General features: G+C 38.2%; 1 protein-coding gene across 1 annotated transcript; it reads right to left on the bottom strand.

Moving 5' to 3' along the window:
- Positions 1-1393: 1393 nt before the first annotated feature.
- Positions 1394-19771, bottom strand: CIITA (class II major histocompatibility complex transactivator). The gene is given in 19 exon segments (XM_030459889.1): positions 1394-1475; positions 2111-2194; positions 2686-2769; positions 3395-3478; positions 3793-3885; positions 5316-5396; positions 5964-6035; positions 6946-7116; positions 7226-8930; positions 9379-9444; positions 11488-11540; positions 11611-11623; positions 11679-11810; positions 12992-13147; positions 15929-15988; positions 16558-16641; positions 17349-17408; positions 17830-17949; positions 19645-19771. Coding segments are annotated over 19 exon segments (3318 nt in total). The 3' UTR covers positions 1394-1402.
- Between the last annotated feature and the right edge of the window lie 2866 nt (positions 19772-22637).

Here is a 22637-nt window from a genome sequence, read left to right as displayed (position 1 = left end):
CATCCAGGCAGAGAGGGGAATTATATAACATATATAATTATATAACATTGAGCTTTGGAAGCCCCAAATCATCAAACTGAATTTGATCACAGTTACCACTGGAATCACAAAAAAAAGTTAGATTTGATCTGTCACTACTTCAAATGTTGCAGGGCCAGCAGATTTCAGTCTACTCTCTGATGAATTGATGACGGATTTTTATACTACCCGTATATCCTGGTGATTCCTTGTCACCTTCAATGGTGATGGCAATATCCAGATGCTCTTTTCATCTTCAAAACTTGATGTTGCTTAACTCTTCCTCACTTCAGTAGAATCACAACTAGGTCTTTGAATGGCATTTTAAGTGACCTTTAAAAAATTTGAACACTCTCATTCACTTACTTCAAGCATCACCCAGAAGCTTGAATGTGACTTTTTAAATTTTGCCACTATCATGAAAACCATCCATCAATTCATAAAGCAGTAAGAAGATAGGAAACCACAGAGAACACCTTCTGCTCTTCTGTATGTCACCTATGAAATGATGAAAACAGAATATTAGCTGTACACCTGACAGCTTAATCACCAAAATATAATTTGACTTCTCATTCTTTTCTGGGGTCATTTCACTGATGTATCCTGTGTTTTTTTTTAAGAACAAGAGGAAGTGTATGGCAGAAATCTGGAAACAAAAATCTTATACAAACCCTAGCTTTCCTTGACTGCTACAGCTCCTTCAAGTACAGAAGCATCAAGGCAATGAAATGCTGGTGATCACCAGCACTGTTAACAAATTGTTAGTGATGTAAGTATTTCAAGGATCCTTGAAATAGTACAGGCAGAATTAATGAAGTAAAAGTGGATTGCAGTGGCTATACCATGCTAAACAAGGAATTCAAGAACCAGTGGCTTGTTCTGAATACAGTATAAGCACAGCTTCATAGTGAAACAAGCAGCTGTGGAGGATTTGTATTAAGAAATTTTGTATTAAGAAAAATTAAATGACTTAAGGAAAATCAACACAAAACAATCTCTAGAGAGTTCACAACTCATCTATTAAGCATGAGAAGTACACAAAGCTATTTAGTTTTCTGCAACAGAAAAAAAAAAAGGTAAGCAAGCCAGCTCTGTCACTGAACTGGGCTGGAGTCCTACAGGTCTGTACCTACAAGTTCTAGAGGTCCATTGGTATTGCCACAGCTCCTGCAGTTTGCTAGTGCTGGTGCCAGGGAGAGACAAAGGGGCCTGATGTGACACTGATCTGTGCCACTCTAGGGCAGCATCTCTTTCCTTAGCCATGTATGCACTGATCCTGTTACTGTGCCTGCTGCCAGTGAAACCAGATTCAACAGCTGCCACAAAAACAAATCTTTCTGCCTCAAGGATATAGGATTTATTACCTTTATGGGATCATCTGAATCTACACACTGATTCTAGAGTCCAGCTGCTGAAGGTGTTCGAGAACTCCATAGGGAATGGTGGGATTCCACATCCTGTGGGGACAAATTCAAACAGAAAGAGATTTTAAGAAGCATAATTTACTTGACAGGGTTTTTTTGTATATTTGGTATCTTTGTATTTTGTTTTGATGTTGCCTTTTCCCTTTCTATAAAAGTATTTAAAACCATGCAACAAAGTAATATGCATTTTTGCTTAGAATAAAGCATTTTACTTGCCCATAACCTGTATGACTCTGGTTATATGACAACTTACAGTCTTGTCTCCTTAACTGCTCTTTAGCTGCCTGTCCAACTTCCTTCCCCTGAATGTGTACTGGCACCTTCAGTCTATTTACCCTCTAATGATGTTTGCTCGTTGCCCATCCTTCAAATATAAGTCCTGCAGCACAGCGTAGTTCAGGTACTATGAGAGGGCAGAAGATGAAGGTAGGCTCAATGTAAACTATTCTTAAAGCAGGAAAAGTTTTTTGGCATTGATGGGATGACTGGGAATTAATACAGCTGAAACCAGAGATATTTTTAATATTTCTGTGACTACTTTTGTATTTTTGTGATGGGTTTTTTTGTGCCTCTTGTAAATTTGACGAACACAGAACACAGCTTTATCATGAATTCTAATCCAATTTACAGAATGATGATAAAACAAACAAGCACATCAAGAGACTTACACCAAGGTCTTGATATGGGGACATTTTCGTAGACTGTCAGTCAGCTGCTGGGCTCCAGCACCAGTTATTTTGTTATACTGAACACTGAGATAAAAAAAAGCCAATTTGTTAGTCCAGGCCACATATTGTAGTGGTGTAATAAAACATTTCATTCAAAATACAGGCTATCTGCAGATGGGGGAAGGAAAAAAAAAAGGAAAAAAAAACAACCCACAAAATAGATCCTTGATTAAAAAAAAAACTTTAATAAAACACTCAAAAGATCAAAGTGGAATAAAAACATTAAATTGGTTCCTCTGAGGGATTCCTTATTCTCTGTATCTGAAGTCCTTCTCCAACTCCCCATGACCCCTTTCCATCTCAAAACCAATTTTTCTGTTTTATGATGAACTGCTCTTTAATCCTTTCTAACCACTGACTATCTGGACTCTGCACAAGCACATTTTCCCTGTGAAATTTCCGTGAAATTTGCCTCCTCAAATCCTGTCTCCTCTATGCCAAGCATGGAAGATTTGAATTTTCAGTATCCAAGCAAGTAAGCTTTCCTGGGCCATCTTGGAAGAATTCATACTCACTCGAGCACTCTTAAAGATGCCATTGCAGGAAGAACTTTCGCAAGATTTTCTGCTCCAAAATCACAAATGCTATTATTGTATAAGCTGCAAAAAACCCCAAACCAGTATAGTCACAATTGAATAATGGATAATATAAACAGATTATATATTAAATAGAAGAATTTCAGATAAGGTTGGTAGATCAAACTTCCAAGTTCTCCTTAATTCTTTCAGTTAATGTTTAAAACGCTGTTTCATATTTTTGTATCCATTAAGACAAGTGGCCGTGTCCCTTCTTTAGCTAGCACAGCTACAGCAACCACAGGTCTAGATTCTTAATGGATAATGAAAACATTTATTTCTACATTAGGTCAAATTAAAAATACACAAGAAAATGAAGCTCAGAGGTCTGGGGAACAGATTCAAAAGATTTCAATGCAAGCAATGGCCCTGGGTGCATGTTTGTACAGGGTGGGTATTATTCATAAGTGGGTATTATGGATTGGATTTAAAAATCAGTACAGTCCTCATTATATTCCTGAGCAATCCTTCTATATGTCTACATTGGGTCACATGCTCCTCTTTTTTTCTCATCTCTAATGACTTCATGCAAGAATGAAGTCAAAAGTTTGGCTGCTGCACCATGTGTACATTTGTTCCATGTTCAGTAATTTGACAGAGGTTGCAAGGTATGTTATATAAACCAACTGAACAGGATACAACTACTTACCTTAGTGTCTTTAATGAAGACAAGGAAGGAAGAGCTGTAGCAAGTTTCTCTGCACCCACATCTGTTATCTTATTCTGTGATAAGCTGCAGGAAGCAGGATCAATTTGTTAGTCAAGCACATTTATTCTAGCTTTTTTTTTTATGTCTTTTTTATATAATGTGAGCAGTCTGTTTAGAACAAATGAAGGGAAAAAGACAAACTATGGCCCTTGAAGAGACATGATGAATTGCCATTTCTCTTTTCTCTATTTCTCTAATGAATGTACAGATTAAGTGTGTCCATAGACTCATTGGTCTGCCATGTCACAGGTTAAGTTGTGCCCATAATTGTTAACACAGCCCCTTAAAGCTCTAGGTTTAATCCTTCTTTTCAAAAAAGCTGTTAACCTTGCACTTACTTTAATGTTTCCAGTGATATCAGGGCTGGAAGGACTTCAGAGAGACTCTTTGCTCCTTCATCTCCTATGCCATTTTCACTCAGAGCATCAAGGCTGGGTGGGTGATGACAAAAAGAGAATTAGATTCACTTGTATTCAAGTTTTTCTCCTCAGAGACCACTTCATGTATCTTGAGAAGCTCCTCTGCAGCAGCCTCACCAGGAAGAAGCACCATACAAATTACAGCTTCTCTAACAAGCAGCTTTCTGCTTCCCAAATTTATGGCACAAGAATTTTTTTACTAGTTGAGTAGTTTGACCCATTTCCTTTGATATGCAAATGGTAGCACTTAATGCCTTGCATCCACCACACACTGAAGGTTATTAAAAATTGTTATGAAATAGCTGTGTTCCAGCAATGCATAAATGAGATTTCCTGTGTACACAGAAATACAGAACTGGCAAAATCCTGCAGATGCTATAAATCTCTGCCTAATCTCTGCTCCTATCTGGAGCTCATTCTCCAGATAGGGAGCATTAGAAATTAAGTTTTCCTTCATGCAGGTATCCAGATGGAAAGAGATACAATTTTAGATACTGGATCACCTTCTAATCTGCCAGACAATGGCAGGATACACTGAACTCATTCCAATTCTAGAGCTTTATTGTTTTCCCAAAATACCATGAAAAAGCCAGATAAGATAAACTGGCTAATGGGCTGAGCTAGTAAGGCCAAGGATACTGTCAAAACTCACTAATCTTTCCACAGAGATGACAGCAGAATATTGTCTTTTGTTGCTACAATTGTTCCTAGCATAAAGAAGCCTAAAATTCAGAGACACCTGGTTTGTCATAGATACAAGGGAAAAAATAGTAACTGGCATTCTTAAAACTCTGGTTTTAATGCTGCTCCTGGTGAGGCTGTGTGACACAACCAGACACTACCTGAGAATGTCTTTTTTATCTCTTTTGTATCAATCAAACACACAGAGTTCAATCTCTTACAAATTCTGCCACAAGTTTGGAATGATCATTGACTTCAGCAGCACAAATACTGAAGGTAAATCCCAAATTTAATGCTGCTTCTGGCTCAGGAGGGAGCATGTTCTTTCCTGAGGCAGAAACAACAGCGAGACCTTCAACAACCTCACCATAAGTGAGCTTGGGGCTCAGGAACATTATGGATCTTGAGGGGAGAAATAAGTAATCAGCTGGCAGCACTGATCAGTGCCATGGCAGGAAGGGAGAGCACCAAGTGGGGCTCTGTACCACAACCATCTCTGCTACAACCATCGACCCATTAGGAACTGTGGTTGAAGTGGAAGTGACTGAAGGAGTATTGAACAAATCACTACCGAGTGTCTCAAGGCAGGATAAAGAGCACCAGGCTTTCAGTCTGCTGAAAGATTCTCTGAATGTTTTTGTTCAGTTTGTTCATCAAAGCAAATAGTCTTGGCAAATTAAATGCTCCTTGGGAACATGAGCTCCCTCATCATCAAGGGGTGCTGAGGAACATTGGTAAAGTTAATCTTTTGTATAACTCACTCTAAATGCTGAAGTGATGGGAATGCTGCAAGAATTTCCACAAGTTTTTGGAATCCCTGAATGCCACATACAGGACCTAATCTGGAAGAAAACCAATACAGACATAGAGCAATTTTTTCACACGTTCTAAAACAGCAAAAGTTATGAATTTTTAAGTTCTTCCCCTGCACCCCCAAAAGCAAGCTAGCTTACACTGCTTGTAAGCAGCCATTTCTGCTTTCAGCCTTCCAGATGAGGATTCCCCCCAAGGCTGAGAGCAGGCAGAGCAGAGCTGCTTGCACAGAAGCAGCAGGTTTTCCATTTTAAGTATTGTAATCTTGATAAATAATCTTGACAAACAAGATGAAAAATAGTCCTTTTTTCTTCCCAACTGTTGGCAATTCAGACTAACTTAGGATCAACATTTTAGTGCAGTAAAATAAAACAAAATTGACAGAACTGTGTCAATGTGTATCATCATATCAGTGCAGGAGACAGTAATTATTTTTTTGTTTGTTTTGGCCACAGCTAAACAAATCCAGTTGAGAAAAGCAAAATAAAAATACATGGAGCTTACTTAATGCTTAACCATAAACTTAGTCTAATGACCATAGCCAATATGCATGCATCTTCCTGGTCTTAAACGTATCAGAGAGGTGTTTCACTTACGCAAATTCTATTTTTCTGAGGTTTTTGATGGCAGGAATTTCATAGCTGCTGCAGCCAGGTGCTTCTTGCACACTAAAATCACAGCAGAACCAGAGTATGATAAATATTTTAGCAATCAAACCAGTGGTTTAACAATCATTTATTAACAAACTTTTACAGAACATAAACCACTACTGAATCAAATGAGGAACCAGGAAAATTCAGAAAAACTTCTACTCCAACCATTCTTGACTAGCTTAATTTCCATCTGATAACTGGCTTTCACAGTGCAGTCATTTGCTCTGCTTCCAATAAAACTTAAAATGCAATCTTTAAAGTAAAGTATTTTCTGTCAAAATTATTTTGTGCATATTTTAACCAAAATACTCTGCCCCTGTTAAAATGGAAGTCACCATTTTTATTTGAAAAAAAACAACAACAAACCAAGTAAAATGCTCCAGTTATGCATGCCTTTAATTGCAACCAATGCCTTAGTCACATCATGAGAAGAGATGAAACACAGATCATGTAACACAAACTTATACCTCCTGAGCTAAAGGGCTGACTCAGATCATTTATGACCAGCACAAATCAAGGCTTCAATTATGGTCCAGGTGCTATGAGGGGCTGATATTAGCCCAAGTTATATAGCAGAAAAACAATGGAAGGTAGCATTCTCGGAGCTTAAAAAGAAATCTGAAGAAAAAAATGACAGCTGGCTTTTTTATTGGCAGTTTTGATAAATACTCCACATAGTGCTGTCATTGCTCCTCCCTGCCATGACAACCACAACACATCAATGTAGGAGAATGCTCTGAGATGATACAAGAGCTTGCACTGCCTCAGTTACTTCTCCTTTGGACAAGCAGAGGACTCCATTCTCCAACACTGTCAGTGAAGCCCCATTTTCTATCCCTATCTATCCCTATCTATCACTATCAGTGAACCCCCCCATTACTATAGCTAGTATATCATGAAGACTTTTGATTATAAATGAGCCTACCAGTTGCTCATCTTCTGCATTTCTACAAGGTCTGAAAGGTCATGGATGTCCTTCATTGTCCTTGCCTTAAAGGGATCAAGAACAAATTTCTCTATTGATGCTCTCAGCAGTTCGTAGTCTTTTGTCTCTTCTAAAGATTTCCAGATCCTGACTGTGTCACTGAGGGAGGCTCTGTGAAGTGACAAACCACATGAAATCAACAGATAAAACTGCTATTGTTGCATGAAAGTCATCTACATGCAGTCCTACGAATGACTACTATCTACAGAGAATGACCAACCTGAACGATGTCACATTCTTTAGGCCAACCAAGTCTTTTACTCCTTGCTTGTCAATCCCGCTGTTTCGCAAATCCAAGGAAAACTCTTTTCTTGACCTTTTTAAAATAGAGTGCAGTACATAGACATCAGGTGGTGTAAGAACTACATCCAGAAAAGACAGGTCTGGTTTGAGCCTTAAGGCCACATGCTGCAAGAGATAATTGCTTTGTGTTTCATAAATACAATGTAAAAGCTCAAGTAAACTCTTTGGGAAGAGCTCATTAATCTGCAGCCTTTTAATATATTTCAAGAATGTTTTTTGTTTCTTGGTTGATTGTTTTACATCCTTATTTGAAAGGGAGCAGAAGTAGGGGTCATCTTGGAGGAACAACAAACCAGCCAAAAATCGAGGCACCAAATCTAACGAGTTATAAGGTTTTTTCTTCTTGGATGGAAAATTAAAGTACTTCGTTAGACTTTGATCTTTGATTTCTTCTGCTAGCATAAGGTGAAGAGCACCCAGGAAATTCTGAATGACAAAATCAGAGAATGTGGTCCCAAATTCCTCTTCTCCACTATCTGAATGTCTGGGGAATGCAAATGGCGAGAAAAATCCATATTTGAGACCAAACTCTTTAACTTTCTTAGAAGAAAGAAAGTCACTTTTCATAGCACTTTGGTGCTTTTCTCCAAGACACCAGGCTATGTGGGCTAGTGCAGCAAGACTCTCTTGATTTTGCATGGTTGTAACATCTGCTTGCAATGGTATCTTCTGCTGGATGAATTTCAGGAAGGCTCCAGTGAGAGTTGAAGGAAGGTTTTTGTCTCCAATTTCAAGTACTGTCTCACAGAGGAAACAAACAAATCTACACATTAGAGGGCTATAGCAATAACTGAACAAGTACTCACACTCTTTGATTAATTTCAGTGCATTACCACAGAAAGGTAATCCTTCAAAATATTTGGTTATGTACAATTCTCTCTGTTGAGGGGAAAGTCCTACTATTTCAATAGTCTTATCGACCTTGGACAGGTACTGGTACACCTTGGCTTTTGGTCTTGCTGTAAGTAATAAAGTACAACCATTCAGTATCTTTTTTTGGATGAGTCCTGAAAGCAGCTCCTTTAAACTGCACAAGCCTTTTTCAGGCTGGCTGGCTGAGCAATGAGGAAAATTCTCATAAATATGTAACCCTTCAAAACCATCAAAAACCAGAAGGACTTTAGCAGGGTTTTGCAATATATACTCAAAGATCTCCATGCTTCCCTCTTGAGGTTTTACAAAAAACTCAAGAAGTAGATCCTTCAGGCTGTATCGCTTCTCAGGCAAGCTTATTTGTTTGCAGTCAAACCAGAAAACAAATTCAAATTGAGAAAACTCTCCATTGGACCAGTCCTGGCAGATCTTCTGGATAAGAATGCTTTTGCCCATTCCTGCTTTTCCCAGCACCACAATCACTTTAGTCTCTAACTCTTTACTTCCTGGGATTTCAAATACTTGGCTTCTTTTAAGAGCTGCCTTTTCCTTTCCTTGCATACTGCAAGTTACCAGCTCCTTTTCCATAGCTTTTGTGCTATTCTTCCCAGTTTTGATTTCAGTTTGACTTTGAACTAATGTTCCATCAATAAACAGGTGATCAAGAGTTACTTCTCGTTCCATGGTCATAAATTTGCACACGTCTCGGAAATAATCCTTAAGTGATGTACAAAAAGCTTCCACTGGCTCTAGAGAAACAAAAAGCACACATGACCTGAAGAAACCAGTCCACAAAGTATAACACTGCTTCATAATTGCACCACTGTAATATGGTAAAAATATTTCAGTTCCCATCAAGCATGTAGGTCTGGATTTACCACATGCAACTGCAGATACTTAGTTAAGAATGCAGGCAGAAGAGATGGTTTCAGACCTATAACCTGAGTAATTTTGGAGGTATCTATACATCTGATAAAATCAGGTAAGTATACTAATCTTCTAAGAAGGTACTACGGCTCGATATCTCAAGGTAAACAAGTCTAACATCTTAAAAACGGGAACTGTGCTCAGCCATTCAACAGCTTCACCAATTGCTGAGTGACAATTCCTAACAAATAGTTTTTTTGTTATGGAAAGAAACACTTAAAAATTTGCCAAAAAATACTGAAAGCTTTAATTCAAGAGTTCTGAACTCACTTGGTCTTTCAAAAGGTTCTTCAGATGGAATTACGGTAACTTGGACTTCTTTGAACAGTTCTAAACCTGGAGAAACAAAATAATATACTAAGGAGGACACATAGATAGTAATTGATTCAGCTTTATGAGTTTTACCAGTAAGACTAATGCAAATTTTAAAGTTCATTGCTATAGATATTACCTATCATCCAAGAAAAGAGATCTTTTGCTTATCTGCACGGGAAAGGAACAAAGCCTCACATGAGTACATTCAGGTGACACAATCTGTTGCAGGCAGTTTGACACCAAAAAATGACAGCTGTTACAACAGTTGTATGAAGCAAAGACTCAGCATAACAAGGTGACAGCCACTAATAGTTTAAAATGTCAGTGTTTTTGCATAAACTCAGGTTCACATTTGGGACTTCCTTATGTCATCAAAAGCAATAGTTGCCTTTTGTTATTCTACCCCTTGTAACCAAGCATTAAGGATGAAGTCACAGACAAGTGACTATTGGTAACAGAACTCATCCATTACTCTTCCTGACAAACTACTGTCACTCTTCAATTTTCTTTCTTTTTGTCTGTTTGTTTTCAAAGTAACTCAGACTTTTGCAGTTGGTTAGATAATCAGATTCTGCCACACAAAGAAATCAGGAATTTTTTAGAGAAAAGTTTTCTACAGACTGGTAATGACACAGCATCAATTTTGACAACTTTTGGTAGGAAAAACTTTGCAGACACAGGACAGAATTTAAATTGACAGAGACTGTTACAAACCCAACCTCACCAATAGTCTCATAGTAACCACACTCAGCAGTGGTGTGGAAAAAAAAAACCAGAACAGGTTAATCTCTCTAGATTTCTGCAAATGTATTTATTGCCATAATATTTGGTTCATCTTGATGTAGAATGTGGTTTAAAAAACATAAAAATCTTAGAAGTTTTGGTGATCTGGAAACCAATTACTACTCTGCATGACAGCAACAGATAAAAGGGCTGGAGTTCTCAGATTTGGTCCTAGCAGGAAAACACTTCTAATAAGCAAGTGCATTTGATATAGAGATAGTTCTCTTCTTTCTAGAAGAAAAAACAACTTAAGATAATAAATAAAGAGGGGACATGCCTATTTTCAGACAAGTGTTGGGTGTTAGCATACTATTTATTTTATTAATTAAACCATAATGGAAAGCCAAGAAAGGCTGTAATGAGATTTAGATGTGAAGTAGCATTGGTAAATGAACCAGGTGTTAATAATTTTTTTTAAAAGGAAACAACACTGGTTTGATAGCTTATCTGCTACTTTTCTGCTGCTCTTGGAATCCTGAGGCTTGTGACATACTCACACATACTGTGCTGATGTAAATCAGTTGAAATTATTAGTATTGTGTCTTCACATAAACAGTATACATCGTTTACAAATACTTGCCACATGCAGAATTTTCCTATTCATTCCCACCTTAAAATTCTGGGTGGCGTTAGCCACCAGAGGGCAACAACACACTTGTACTAAGTTGCAAGCAGCTATCATCACCAGGCTCCAAAGATCAGAAACCAAATAACCACTGAAATCAAACTCCCTGTTCTAGGAGCTCCCTGGGGGCTTGAAGAAAAGTGGGAAAAGTTTGCTACCACAGGTGGGATGTTATACTCTGACCAAGGCTCACATTTCCTTATAAGCCTTTTTGTGTCTTAGGCTTCTTTACTCTATTTGGGTTTGGGGCTTCCACAAGCTGACCACAGTCTGGCCTCCAGCACTGAGCATTTAAGGTGCTCAGGCCATGGCAGTACCAGTGCAGCTCCCACTTCTGATGGTGCTTCAAGCATCAGGGGCTTTTGTACTGTTTTAATTAGACAATAAGGAACCTTCCAGGAACTGGATTTCATAGCAAACACAACTAATATATACCTGAACTGGTAGCTCTACAGCCCCTTATCTGCTCAGTATTTTGTACTACACTAAGCAGCCAGTGACCAGTACAAAGAAGGAAACACCATTAATTTTTATTTTTCTCATGAAGGACAATATGAGTAAAGCTTGGAGGGAAGAACTGGTCTTGGGTAGATGCAATATGCTCTCTCTCTCTCAAACCAAAGAACTGCGTATGTAAAAATTAATTTTCTACTTACCACATAAACTAACTAGAAAACTTGGGGATATCAACATTTTCATCAACATTCAACTGGCAAGAAATAAATTATAGTTTTCAGCTTATCACACCTACCATAAACTGAAATGAGGGAACTTAGTACTTGGTCGACAACACTGATTCTCCAGTACTATCTGCCTATTTATGTGGATCAAAAGTTACTGGGCTTACCTGGATATATGATAACATCAGATGTTCCATTTCCAAGAATGAAGTTAAGTATCTGCTGAGGAAGCTCTGCAAAGCCTGTATTCTCTTGGCTCCCTTTCATGCTGACAGGTACACACTCTGGAATCCAGGGTGCTGAAGACCATTAAATAAATGCAGAATAATTACTCCCCTGTTTTTAAAGGCTCCAGGTTTTTAAAAGCTTCAAAGAAAGACAAAGCTTCCTAAAAGCTGCTTATCCGTTCTGGCAGCTTGTGGGAAAACCTTTTCAGTGAACAGTATATGAACCAGAATTCATAGGATCACATAAGATCTACAGAATCCATCAAACAAAAACTCTTAGAAGGCACTGTGAATGTTAGATACAAGGGATTACCCAGGTTTCAGTGACCACTGGTTTTTGACAGTCTAAAGAGAAATTCTATTAACATAGGGAGAAGTGATTAAGGCTAAATCTGTAAATGTGTGGATCAGAGATCCAGAAGAAAGAAAACATGAAAATATGATGTATCTGAATTAATTTTACCCTTTCCTTTGCACTATATACTTCCCACATAATTGCACATCTTGCAGCTGGTACAAGCAGCTAGCAAGCATCCTCCTGAATCCACACCAGGAAATTTTTTTGATGATGCAGTGCTTGCAATTTAATCAACCATGGCTCTGAGTTTCTGTAGGTATGACAGAATTTTTTCTGCTACTTTGTGCTGTTTCAGCTAGCATCAGATACTGCAAGACTTTTAACTTATCCACGGGTTTTTGATTCATTTCCAGCACAGATTTAACAGAAAGAAGTGCTGAACTGTGTCTTTGTCATTAGCACTTTCCAGTGTACCGTGAACACGCTTGGCTATGCAATGTCATTAAGGCAAGGTGGCTACAAACCCCAACACCTGGATTAGTACTCTTTGTAAACAAAATTCCAACCTAGACTGTGGTTTACTACTGCAAACAACATTATCCTGTAGTCCTTTACAAACCTCTAGATGAAGAAGAAATTGGAACTAATCTGAAGTTTAATAATGAAATTGCCTTCCTCTTAAGCAATTATTTTCATTAGTATAAAGAACCCTGCTCTATTATGTATTAACACACTTAAACAAAAGACTTACTCTATTTCATTAGGGGCAATGCATTTCTAATCTCCCTTTACTATTTTTCATTCTTTTTGTGAGTGCCACACTTATAAGTCCTTGATTGAAACAACTGGCATACTTGTTTTCTTTGCCATTGTTGATGGTCAATGATCAGATTTTTAGGAGAGTTTTACCCCCATATAAATCAGTGTGTGTACAGGTGCACACCTGTAGCTGTACTGTACACACCAGGAATTACAAAACTTCTTTCCAAAGTGTTTGTAGCAGGAATAGAAAAGGACATATGCTGGTATGTTAGTGAGGCAGAGCTGGCTGGCTGGCTGAGAGGCATAGGTGAGAAACTGCCATTCCCTGGAGACACTGCAGGGGCTTCCACTAAAAAAAACAAAAAAATAAAACAAAAAGAGAAAGTTATTTCATTGCTAGAAGTTAAGGGGCCAAAGAAGCAGTATTTATAGATACCATAAACTACTTGATTCTGATCTGTTGTTTTTATTTTCTAAAACTAAAACCAACATGCAATAGCTTTCTGAAGTTTACACAGGTCTCAAAATCTAGATGTATTTATGAAATGCTGTAGTAAATTTTTTTTTTCCCCATCGGTTCACTCTTTTCTTCATCTTTCCTGGCCTGTCTTCTTTCTAGAAACTTTCAGATGTGTTTAGATGTAAATGGACCTTGACTCTCTTCTTTGACACTACAGTGCTTGTACAGCTAACTCGTCTGTGCTGAGAGCATTTCCCAAAGTACAATCACAAACACCTGAGTTTTAAAAATGCAACTTGCCTGCAGCACTTCTTTTATTTGAAGGAGAGGACAAATGGGGAGGCAGACCTCTATGCATTGTAGGGTTTCATCTGCTTGTTGAAAGTTTCTTACAAATCAAGGAAGATACAGTTGCTTATTTTGAACTAGTTTGCTAATTTCCTTGGGTTTGCCACACTCTAATTCTCAGAGTTGATTCTGCTTCTCTTTCCCTTCCCTTAATAAGTTGTCTGTTTCATCACTTTCTGCAGCCTAATGTTTCATCAGGAGCTACAAACCTGTGTGGGTTTTGTGCCACTCTAGTGGACACTGTCATCTGGAATGCAAGCTCTTTAAGGTGGGACGTGTTTATGTTGTTTATCAAGAAAAGATTTTTTAATATTTCATTTTTTCTGTGGTATAAAAGCAGAGTTTAAAGTGTTTTTCAGCTTATGTGCATACCAGCATGTGAAATACACATTTAAGTTCCTATCCAAGGATTGTTGTGTTGATACAGTCAGCTCAGATCAGGTACTGGTACAGCTACTCACAAGCAGTTTGGCAAATCTGAAATTTAATTTCATTCAATTCCTTTCAAAGAGCCTCATCCTTGGCTTACCTGTCAGAACTTCAGTACCCATTATCCTCTTTACTGTAGATAGCCTTACACTTTGGAAGAGTGTGTATTGCCTTTGCAAGATAACACTGTGACACTCAATTTATGACAGGTTAATAAAATCCCTGATTTTGTAATGCAGCTCATATTTCTGTCAATTAGATTTTTTGTACTCAGGACTTATACCACCTTATGCTATATTGCTTCCCTCAGCATCTTCATTGGATCAAGTAAGGTAGAGAAAATGAATATTCTGAGCACATTCTGAAAGAGGATAGGTACAACATTACAAAGCAGTGTCAGCTCTGTGATGATACAGTAGACTGGAATGCAAATTCCATAGGGTGAGGCATTTTTACTGTTGTAATTTTGGTTTTGTGTGTTTTGTTTAAATCAGGAACTCAGGAACTGGTGTGCAATTTCTTTATGGAAAACTCTCACTGTTATTGTGGCATAAACACAGGCTTTAAAAAGTGCCAAATCTATACAGGAATTTAAGCATATAGAAGGTAATTTACCTGTAATGGGTACTAATTTCCAGGAATTTCACCTGTGTCTGAGTAACTGCAACTGGCAGGTACCAGCTCAACAGGGACTCTGATTACCTCTCCAGATGCAAATTTATTTTTTCACAGCTAACTCTGCTCAAACCCCCACGCAGAAGTCCAAATGAACACTGGAAAACCAGACTGGGTCACAGTCCCAGTGCTGGTGTGTACTCTATGACTTTCATCCAGTCTATGCCAGTTCCTTAGCAGCTGCTGGCCTGAATTTTGCTAAAATGCAATCCCATGGTCTGAGATACTCTGTATATTCTCCAGGTTACACCCTGGTTTTGGCTGTCCACCTTGCCATGTACACAGCCCATGGCGTTTGGGCTGTCAGAGTTCCCATTAGGAGGCTTGGGAAGCATGCCAGCATATGATAATGCACATGCCACTTCAAAAGGTGATTGATCTCATGTGGATTTTGGAAGAGTCTTTTGCTGGCTTAGCTATGCCCGAGACAACCATTTAACTACATTAACATTTAACTACAACCATTAACTACATACAGCTAGATAAGAACTTTAGCACCAGTTTACAAGTTACAGCTTTCCTTCTGGACACAGGCACTGCCTTGTAGATGGTCTAACAGCATGCAACACCTAGGAATTTCCCTTTCTCCCGTTCTTATTTTGGTTTAAAGCATTTATAGCACGGTCTGAGCCAAGAAAATGTCTCCTCACAGTTACTATATTCTGTAGGATGTCTCACTGGATTTTTGGAAGGTGTCACACTTAGAACAAAGAGGATCAAACCCAGGAAATGCCAAACTATGGCCTGAGTCACACTGCCTTGCATACACGATAGGTGTATGTGATAAAAATTACAACATTTGGCACTTACCTAATTCTCTACTGTTTTGCTTTCTTCTCTCAGAACAATTTAGAAAAGTTCAGCTGTACCTCTGCTGATGCTAAGTAATTTTTCTATCCCAGCAGAAACATGTGCTTTTGAAATATAAGGATCCAGCTGTTCCCAAACAATGATGTAGCTGGCCCTACAATGCACAGTTTAATATCTAGTGATAAGAGGGCACAGATTCATTGCATCATGAGTTGGCCTGAGGTGTATAAAAAGGTGATTCTACACTCCGCTGGAAGAAGAAACATGGAAATGCATGTTGATGCTGTATCATCAAATCTAGGAGAGGAAACTTTCCCTAGAAGGCAGAGCTACAATAACTGAGGATGTGATTTAAAACAAGAGACAACCTATGTTCAATAATATTTTCCTATTCAGCCAATAACTTACCTATTTTCTTGTATTTGGGTTCTGAAGCATCAGAGCAATTCTCTGTAGAGCCTAAGAAGGCTGAAAGAAGAAAAGGTGTTAGGAAGTGACAAAAACTGTTTTCAACATGGAAACTTAAGTTAACTTTTTTAAGTACATGGGAATGTTCAGTTCAGCTATTTCAGAATTGTACAGGTCTAAAATGTGAAGGTGAAAAGCCTCATGTTATCTCATGTTATTTTAATCTGGTTGGGAAATATTAATTAGGCTGTCAATTTTTGTGCCAGCAATCAAATATCTTTGCTGTTGTTTTTGCTATTGAAGGGGAATTTTTCAGCTAACACTTGCTAAGCTATAGATACACTGAAAATAAGTTAACACTGTCCCACAGATGATTGCTAAAGGGAAGAAATAGGACACGCTTAATTTTATATTACAGGAAAACAAATTCTGTGACTTGTAAAGAACGTGCTTGGGGGAGCTGTTTTCACTTCCAGACTACAGGATGAGCAAAGTCAGAGAAAGCACATCTGCTTGTATCAGTGAAGAACTACATGAGATGCATCGAGGGTGTGTTAAAACCAAATATAGTAATGTAAATTCAGCATTCATCACTACAGCCTTTCAAATTCTCACTGTTTTTCACTTACGTCGTTTGTGACATTTCTGCATCTTTATGTCAGTAAATTTCTCAGTGTTTTCAGGGGCCATTTCATCCAAGATCAGGTTCCCTGCTAAAAACATGAAATATTGCCAAATATCAACCTTTGCTCTCCTATAAAAACTATAGAAAGAGGTAAGAGCAAGAACACACCAACAGACATCAGAGACAAAATATGCTTCAAATAAAAGATAAAAAACAAATGATGCAACACAACACATAGCCAGATTGATATGATTTACAGAGCCCACAGAGTTCTGAATGCAGATTCTGGTGCCTTGTGTTAGTTTCTGAACAGCAAAATATTAGCCTGCTATCATCAGTTCAGTGGCTGATAAAATATAGGTGCTTCTTATTGCTCTACTGATAAGCAAAGGATAAAATATCGCAGCTGTATTACACTGTAAGCTCAGTACAAGCAGCCACTTATCTTGCCTGTGAAAGGGGTTAGATCCTTTAAGAGACAGAATAAAGGGTTCTAAACAAATTTTATTTTGTGTTGTAAGGACTGCAAACTATCCATATCATTCTCCTAACGGCAAATACTAATATTGTATCTTGTTTCCTTTAAAAGCAGTAAAAATTGCCATTTTGAGAAAGGCCAAAAAATACAGAAAATCCTTGAAGAAAGAAAATTCTGGAGGAGAATTCCAGGGGGAAAGAAGAAGTACCAGATGTATAGAAACATTACTAGTATTCAAATTGTGGAGATGAGGTACACTACAGGTGTTAGCCAGAACATGACATGTAGAAAATTATTCTTGGCCATACAATTCTTACCAAAAATGTCTTCGACCTGCTTCTCCTGCTGATCTTTCAGCACATATTCTGCTAATTCAGCTAGCAAGAAGAAAAAAAAATGGAACAGAATAATAACATAGTAAATTTTGCATTAAAACTCTTGTAAGCTTACCCTTATTAACATAATTCTGTAGTGTGTGTGAAATTGAAGAGTTAAACTAAGATTTTCTTATCAATTGTTGTTCAGGAAATGAAGAAGACAAGAAAGGAGAAGTTGAGAGAGGAAGCATTAAGCACAAGGAGCCATTAATAGAGAGATTTTCCCCAAACAACCACAAGCTGCTGTTCATCTGTTTCCCCACGATGCAGAGGCTTTGGTACCCTGGCTAGATGTACCATGCATGAGGGACAGGCCACTCAAGTAAAAGCCACTGCTTTAGACTGAAAATAAAATTTAGCTATATAGCTATAGCAAGTGATTGGAAAACAATGATTTATAAAACAAAAATTGCTGTCATACCTATTCTAGCATAATCCTCTACCGTGTTGGAACAAGGATACAAATCTTCCCCATTTTCCATTGTATACGGGAAATCCATATTATTGAGCTGCTCATAGTTGCTGACATCAACTTCAAGATCTAGAATTAAAAAGGAATACACATTGCCTCCATGAATACCTTAACCAAGAAATAATTAAAAAAAAAAACAAAAACAGACAGCAGGACACACAGAAAAGGCAGATTTGTTACTTCAGCACTTCATTGTATGTTGGTTAAGTAGGAACAGAACTGAACTCGCAGTAATTTGCAGTTACACAGAAATCAACAATTCTGAACTCTGTGACTTGTTCTCTCCTAGTAAATAAAACAGTTCCAGAATCTGTTCTGTGACAGCAAGGCCTACACTCAGGGCCCAGGCCCACAGTATTAAATGTTCTTATTCTTCAGGATATGGCAGTATTATAAAAATTCCCTTTTTGATGCTGAGTCCTTGCTAACCCCTAAACTTCCGCTAAAATTGCCTGTTGAAGGAGCTAGTTGGCCTGGCCAACTGGAACAGTATTCCAGGGACCATAGTACCATCTTCACAGTAGCAATGTTCAGCTCCAAATAATAGGCTCAATTGATCTGAATCACCTCAAACACTGCTAAGACTCAGAAGTATTCAAAGCAGTGACACATCTCTGATATACAAGAGTCAGTCCTTGATTCATAATTAATCCTACTTTCAGTCACTCAGCAAGTGAGGCCATAGGAGTGAAGAAACACTCCTGCAGGTGTTATCAACAGTCTGAAGTTGAGAGACCAAAGTTCAATTGGAGAAATAATTAATCACAAAGATGATTATAGACTCTGGTGCTCAGTCCTTCACAGATCTGACCATGTACCTTCTGACATGAGTCACTTACGAAAGCAACAAGAATGCAAGGTGGTATCCTCCAATTTGGTAAGATTTTATAGCTACTGGGCACAGTGATACAGGATCTCATATCTGGCATACATCTGTTCCTCTCCTTTTATTGCCACTCTCAACCCACAGCCAAGTGCATTTGTTTAAATAAGCTTGCTTATTGCTCTACAAGACAACCAGCTGCACAGACACAGTTCTATACTTTTCTGCCAAAAAACTCAGGGAGAGCAGGAACATTCCACAACCTCCACACAAATACAGAAGCAGAAAGTTTGAGAGCCAGAGCAACTGGCTATTACCTATAGGAACTTATGTGCAAGACACTATCACCTTTGCACCTTGCCTGTTCCGCTTTCTCCTCCATCACAGAATTATAAAATCACTGCTCTGTGTCCCCAAAAGTTCTAAAATGGCATCTGGTAATGAAAGTCCACTGTGTTGGTGCCTTGGGATCATAGGAAAAATTATCTGCTAGTTTGCTTGCAGACTAGCTTAATCACAATCTCATCTAAAACTCTGCTTTCCAAAGCTTTTGGCTTGAAACTACAGAAGAGTTGATAATTACATTTGAGAGCTTATGATAAGAACATTTGCAAAGAAACTACTTCCAGCAATGACATCCAAACTGAAGACATTATAGCCTCACACTTTGTTGAGTGATATTTATAGTGTGTTTTGTTAGACACACTGAGCAAGAAGCTGTAATTATGTACAGTTTTTAAAACATGATAGTTTCTGGAAGCAGTCAGTATTTTGTACACAGGTACAAAACAAAGTTAATATATCATAAGACCAAGTGTCTGTTGAATTTATTCCAGGCATCATGACAAACTGCTATTATATGGCTACTACTTGTAAGGAGTTGATGATAACTTACAGCATGATGACTAAAGTAAGTAAGCATTTTTTAGTGTTTTACTAACCTACAGGTAAGTCACCTTCTTCATTTCCAGATGATTTAGGATCAAAGAGAGTATAGAGATGCAATGGGTCAGTATCACTGTGCAGCATATCAAGATAGCCACTTTCAGGCACAAATGCTGAGTCCATGATTTTTCTCTTGCTGTCTGAAACCAAATTAGAGCAGTTAGCTATGACAAATCCAGTTTTTGTCAACAAAAACTTCAAGTCCTGCACTGTGGCTTACTGTTGACAAGACACAAAAATCTTAAGGCTATGGAAATGTTATTGCTTATGAAGTTCTTCTATTGAGCTATAACCCTCATTTATTTAAACTTATAGATCCAGATACCCCTTTTCTTTCACTCCAGTGAGAGCAGTGGGATATTGCAGTCTGATCTCCTGGACCAAAAGTGACAAGTAATGAATAAGTCACAACTCCTATATTTTTATACAGCTATAAATGATACCAGCACAGATCCAGCCACTACTGGGGAAATGAGAAGACCACAGTGAAAAGAATGGAAGAAGAATCACAGTCTTTACAGTGAGGACAATTTCTCCTAAGGGGAAGCAGCTTCTGGGGATGCTATACCCAGTTTCTAAGCCCTGGAGATGGCAATAGGAGACATCCCCTCAGCACAACAAGGAACAGTGGAAGGCAGAGTACTTATTTTATATAAGTCTTTCCCAAGCCATTTGGTAGATTGTGTACAGAGTGGGAATTCGTTTCTCATAACTCAATGACATTTTGGAATCTATCACAATTATTTTAAAATCCATTTCCTTTCCCCCTCAGGACTCAGACATGTATCTACTCATGAGCTGGGAATTGCTCATATAAGGTTTTCAAGCAGAGTGCCCTGCATTATCCAGACAAATCTGACTGCTCTAGGGTGCTCCCTGCTCCATTCACTCATGTTTATATGAGAACTGCTTAAACTGCTGCATCTAAATTGCATGATAAAGTCTATTTATTACTCTCCCTAATTTTAAATCCCTTCTATTTACTTCCAGTTACTGCAGCAGAAACTGGTAAGATTCAAACATTCCTCCTGGATGTTCCACAGCTAGTGGAATAACATGACTTGGTGCTTATTCATTATCTTTATCAAAATATTTCACAAGCAAATACTGGCTCCGTAGCATTAAGAGATCACTGTTATAAATGCCACCTCAGCTGGTGATCTAAGTAGTTTACTCCACCATAATACCAAGATGCCACCATAAAATGAACAAGTAAAATTTCTTGTTCATTTCTATAACTTATCAAAACAGGTGTCTGCACACCACAACTATGAAAAGTTTCAGCTTGGCATCAAGCACCATATTTTACAATGAAGGATAGCTCTAATGCAGCTCTCAAAAAATCTGCCTTTAGCAGAATGCCATTGATGTCCCTGGCTACATGTCAGCTTTCCTGAGGTGTGCAAATGTGGAGCAACCTGCTCTACCATAAGTCTGCTTGTAGCATAAAAAAAAAAAAAAAAAAAAAAAGAAAGATGAATACAGATAATATTGCAGCTCTGATGAAAGAAGTCAGAGCAGACCTACTCACACTCCCATATGCTGCATTGTGATAAAGTGATCTTCATTCCTCTTGCCCTTCTATGGGGCTGTCCCTCTGAACAGCTTGGAGAAGGACCTCTCTGTATACTGCTGCAGAAGACACAGAATTCTAGAGCCAAGACTCCAAAGAGCAGGTGCACACAGTAAGGTCCCACAAGTAGGACTAACCTGCACTCAGTTCTCCTTTTTCATATTATGTGGCCTCATTACATTACCAAGATTACAAAAAATTGATATTATTGCCTGCTGTGCTAAAAATGGAAAGCAGAAGTTGACAAACCTGCATGAGAACCAAAATTGAGGTTATAAACACACTAGATTAAATTTTCAGTTTGTTGCAACATTTTGCTTTGCCTCTTCCTTAGCTGAATTAAAATAAAACCTGAATAGAGTTGGGTCTTTCAGAATGCCAGGTTGCTGGACTTTGTGAATAACACTGTTAAAGCATTACCTCTGAGTCAATACAATTTTGGGGTTAGAAACAGACAAGTACTTGGGCAGAAGCTATAAAGAGAATGCAAGACAGAAAAATGCATCTATCCAAGTTCTGTGATTAGTAAGCTGCTTGATTATAGCAGATAAAAAAGAGGACAAGTCCTGTGGAAAGAGACTGAGTAGGCCTATTTTATCTTTATGGAAATACCACACTTTGATTAAGTCATAGTCCTAAGAGCTTTTGTTACTTAAACCTTTCTTTTAATAGCATTTCCTTTTGGATAAATATGTAAATATAACACTATGTTCTCAGCTATGATGGTCAAATAGTGAGGAAATAATCAAGAGGAAGTCCTGCTGACATCCAGTCCAGGTAGACAGCTGCAAATTACAATATAAAATGTTCTATTAAGCAGGAGCATGGGAGGGAGAGAAACAAACTATACTGGGGAGAATGAAGATTGCCACTCTCTGAAGAGTGAAAAACTTGATTACTTGTCTTTTTTGTTTCACTGGTCTGAATGGCCCTCAGCTTACACTCTTTTCCTTTATTACTTTGGTTTTGACACAAACCTCTATATAGCTCTCTTTGTATTGACCACACTGGAATTAGGATGCTGCTATTTCTTTCTGTAGATGAACCAATGAATTCTTGGCAGCACCTGCACTTTGCTGCATTGAAATCCTGGTGCCACCACGGAAAGCATTCTGTCCTAGGGTGCAGGAAAAAAGTGAGGTTTTGAAAGATGAGATTTCTACTCCAAAAGAGCCAGAAGCAAGTAGAATTACAGCTCAGGGACAGCAAATACTGTGCTGCATGTTGTAACTGAAAATAAAACCAGACATTACCAAGCTTATTTACAACAACAATTCTTTCCCCAAAGCTTCCCCTTTTTTCTTACAGCATCCCAGCAAGCCCCCTGTCTGATACCAAAGATGAATGAGCCCTAAAGTCATCAGCACTGTCTGTTATTTTATCCATGATTTTAACATATTTTACTGATAATACATT

The sequence above is a fragment of the Calypte anna genome, chromosome 14 (genome assembly GCF_003957555.1).
Source record: "Calypte anna isolate BGI_N300 chromosome 14, bCalAnn1_v1.p, whole genome shotgun sequence".
In the NCBI taxonomy this organism is placed as follows: Eukaryota; Metazoa; Chordata; class Aves; order Apodiformes; family Trochilidae; genus Calypte; species Calypte anna.
Note: the sequence above shows the minus strand (reverse complement) of the source record. Positions and strands in the feature narration are given on the sequence as shown.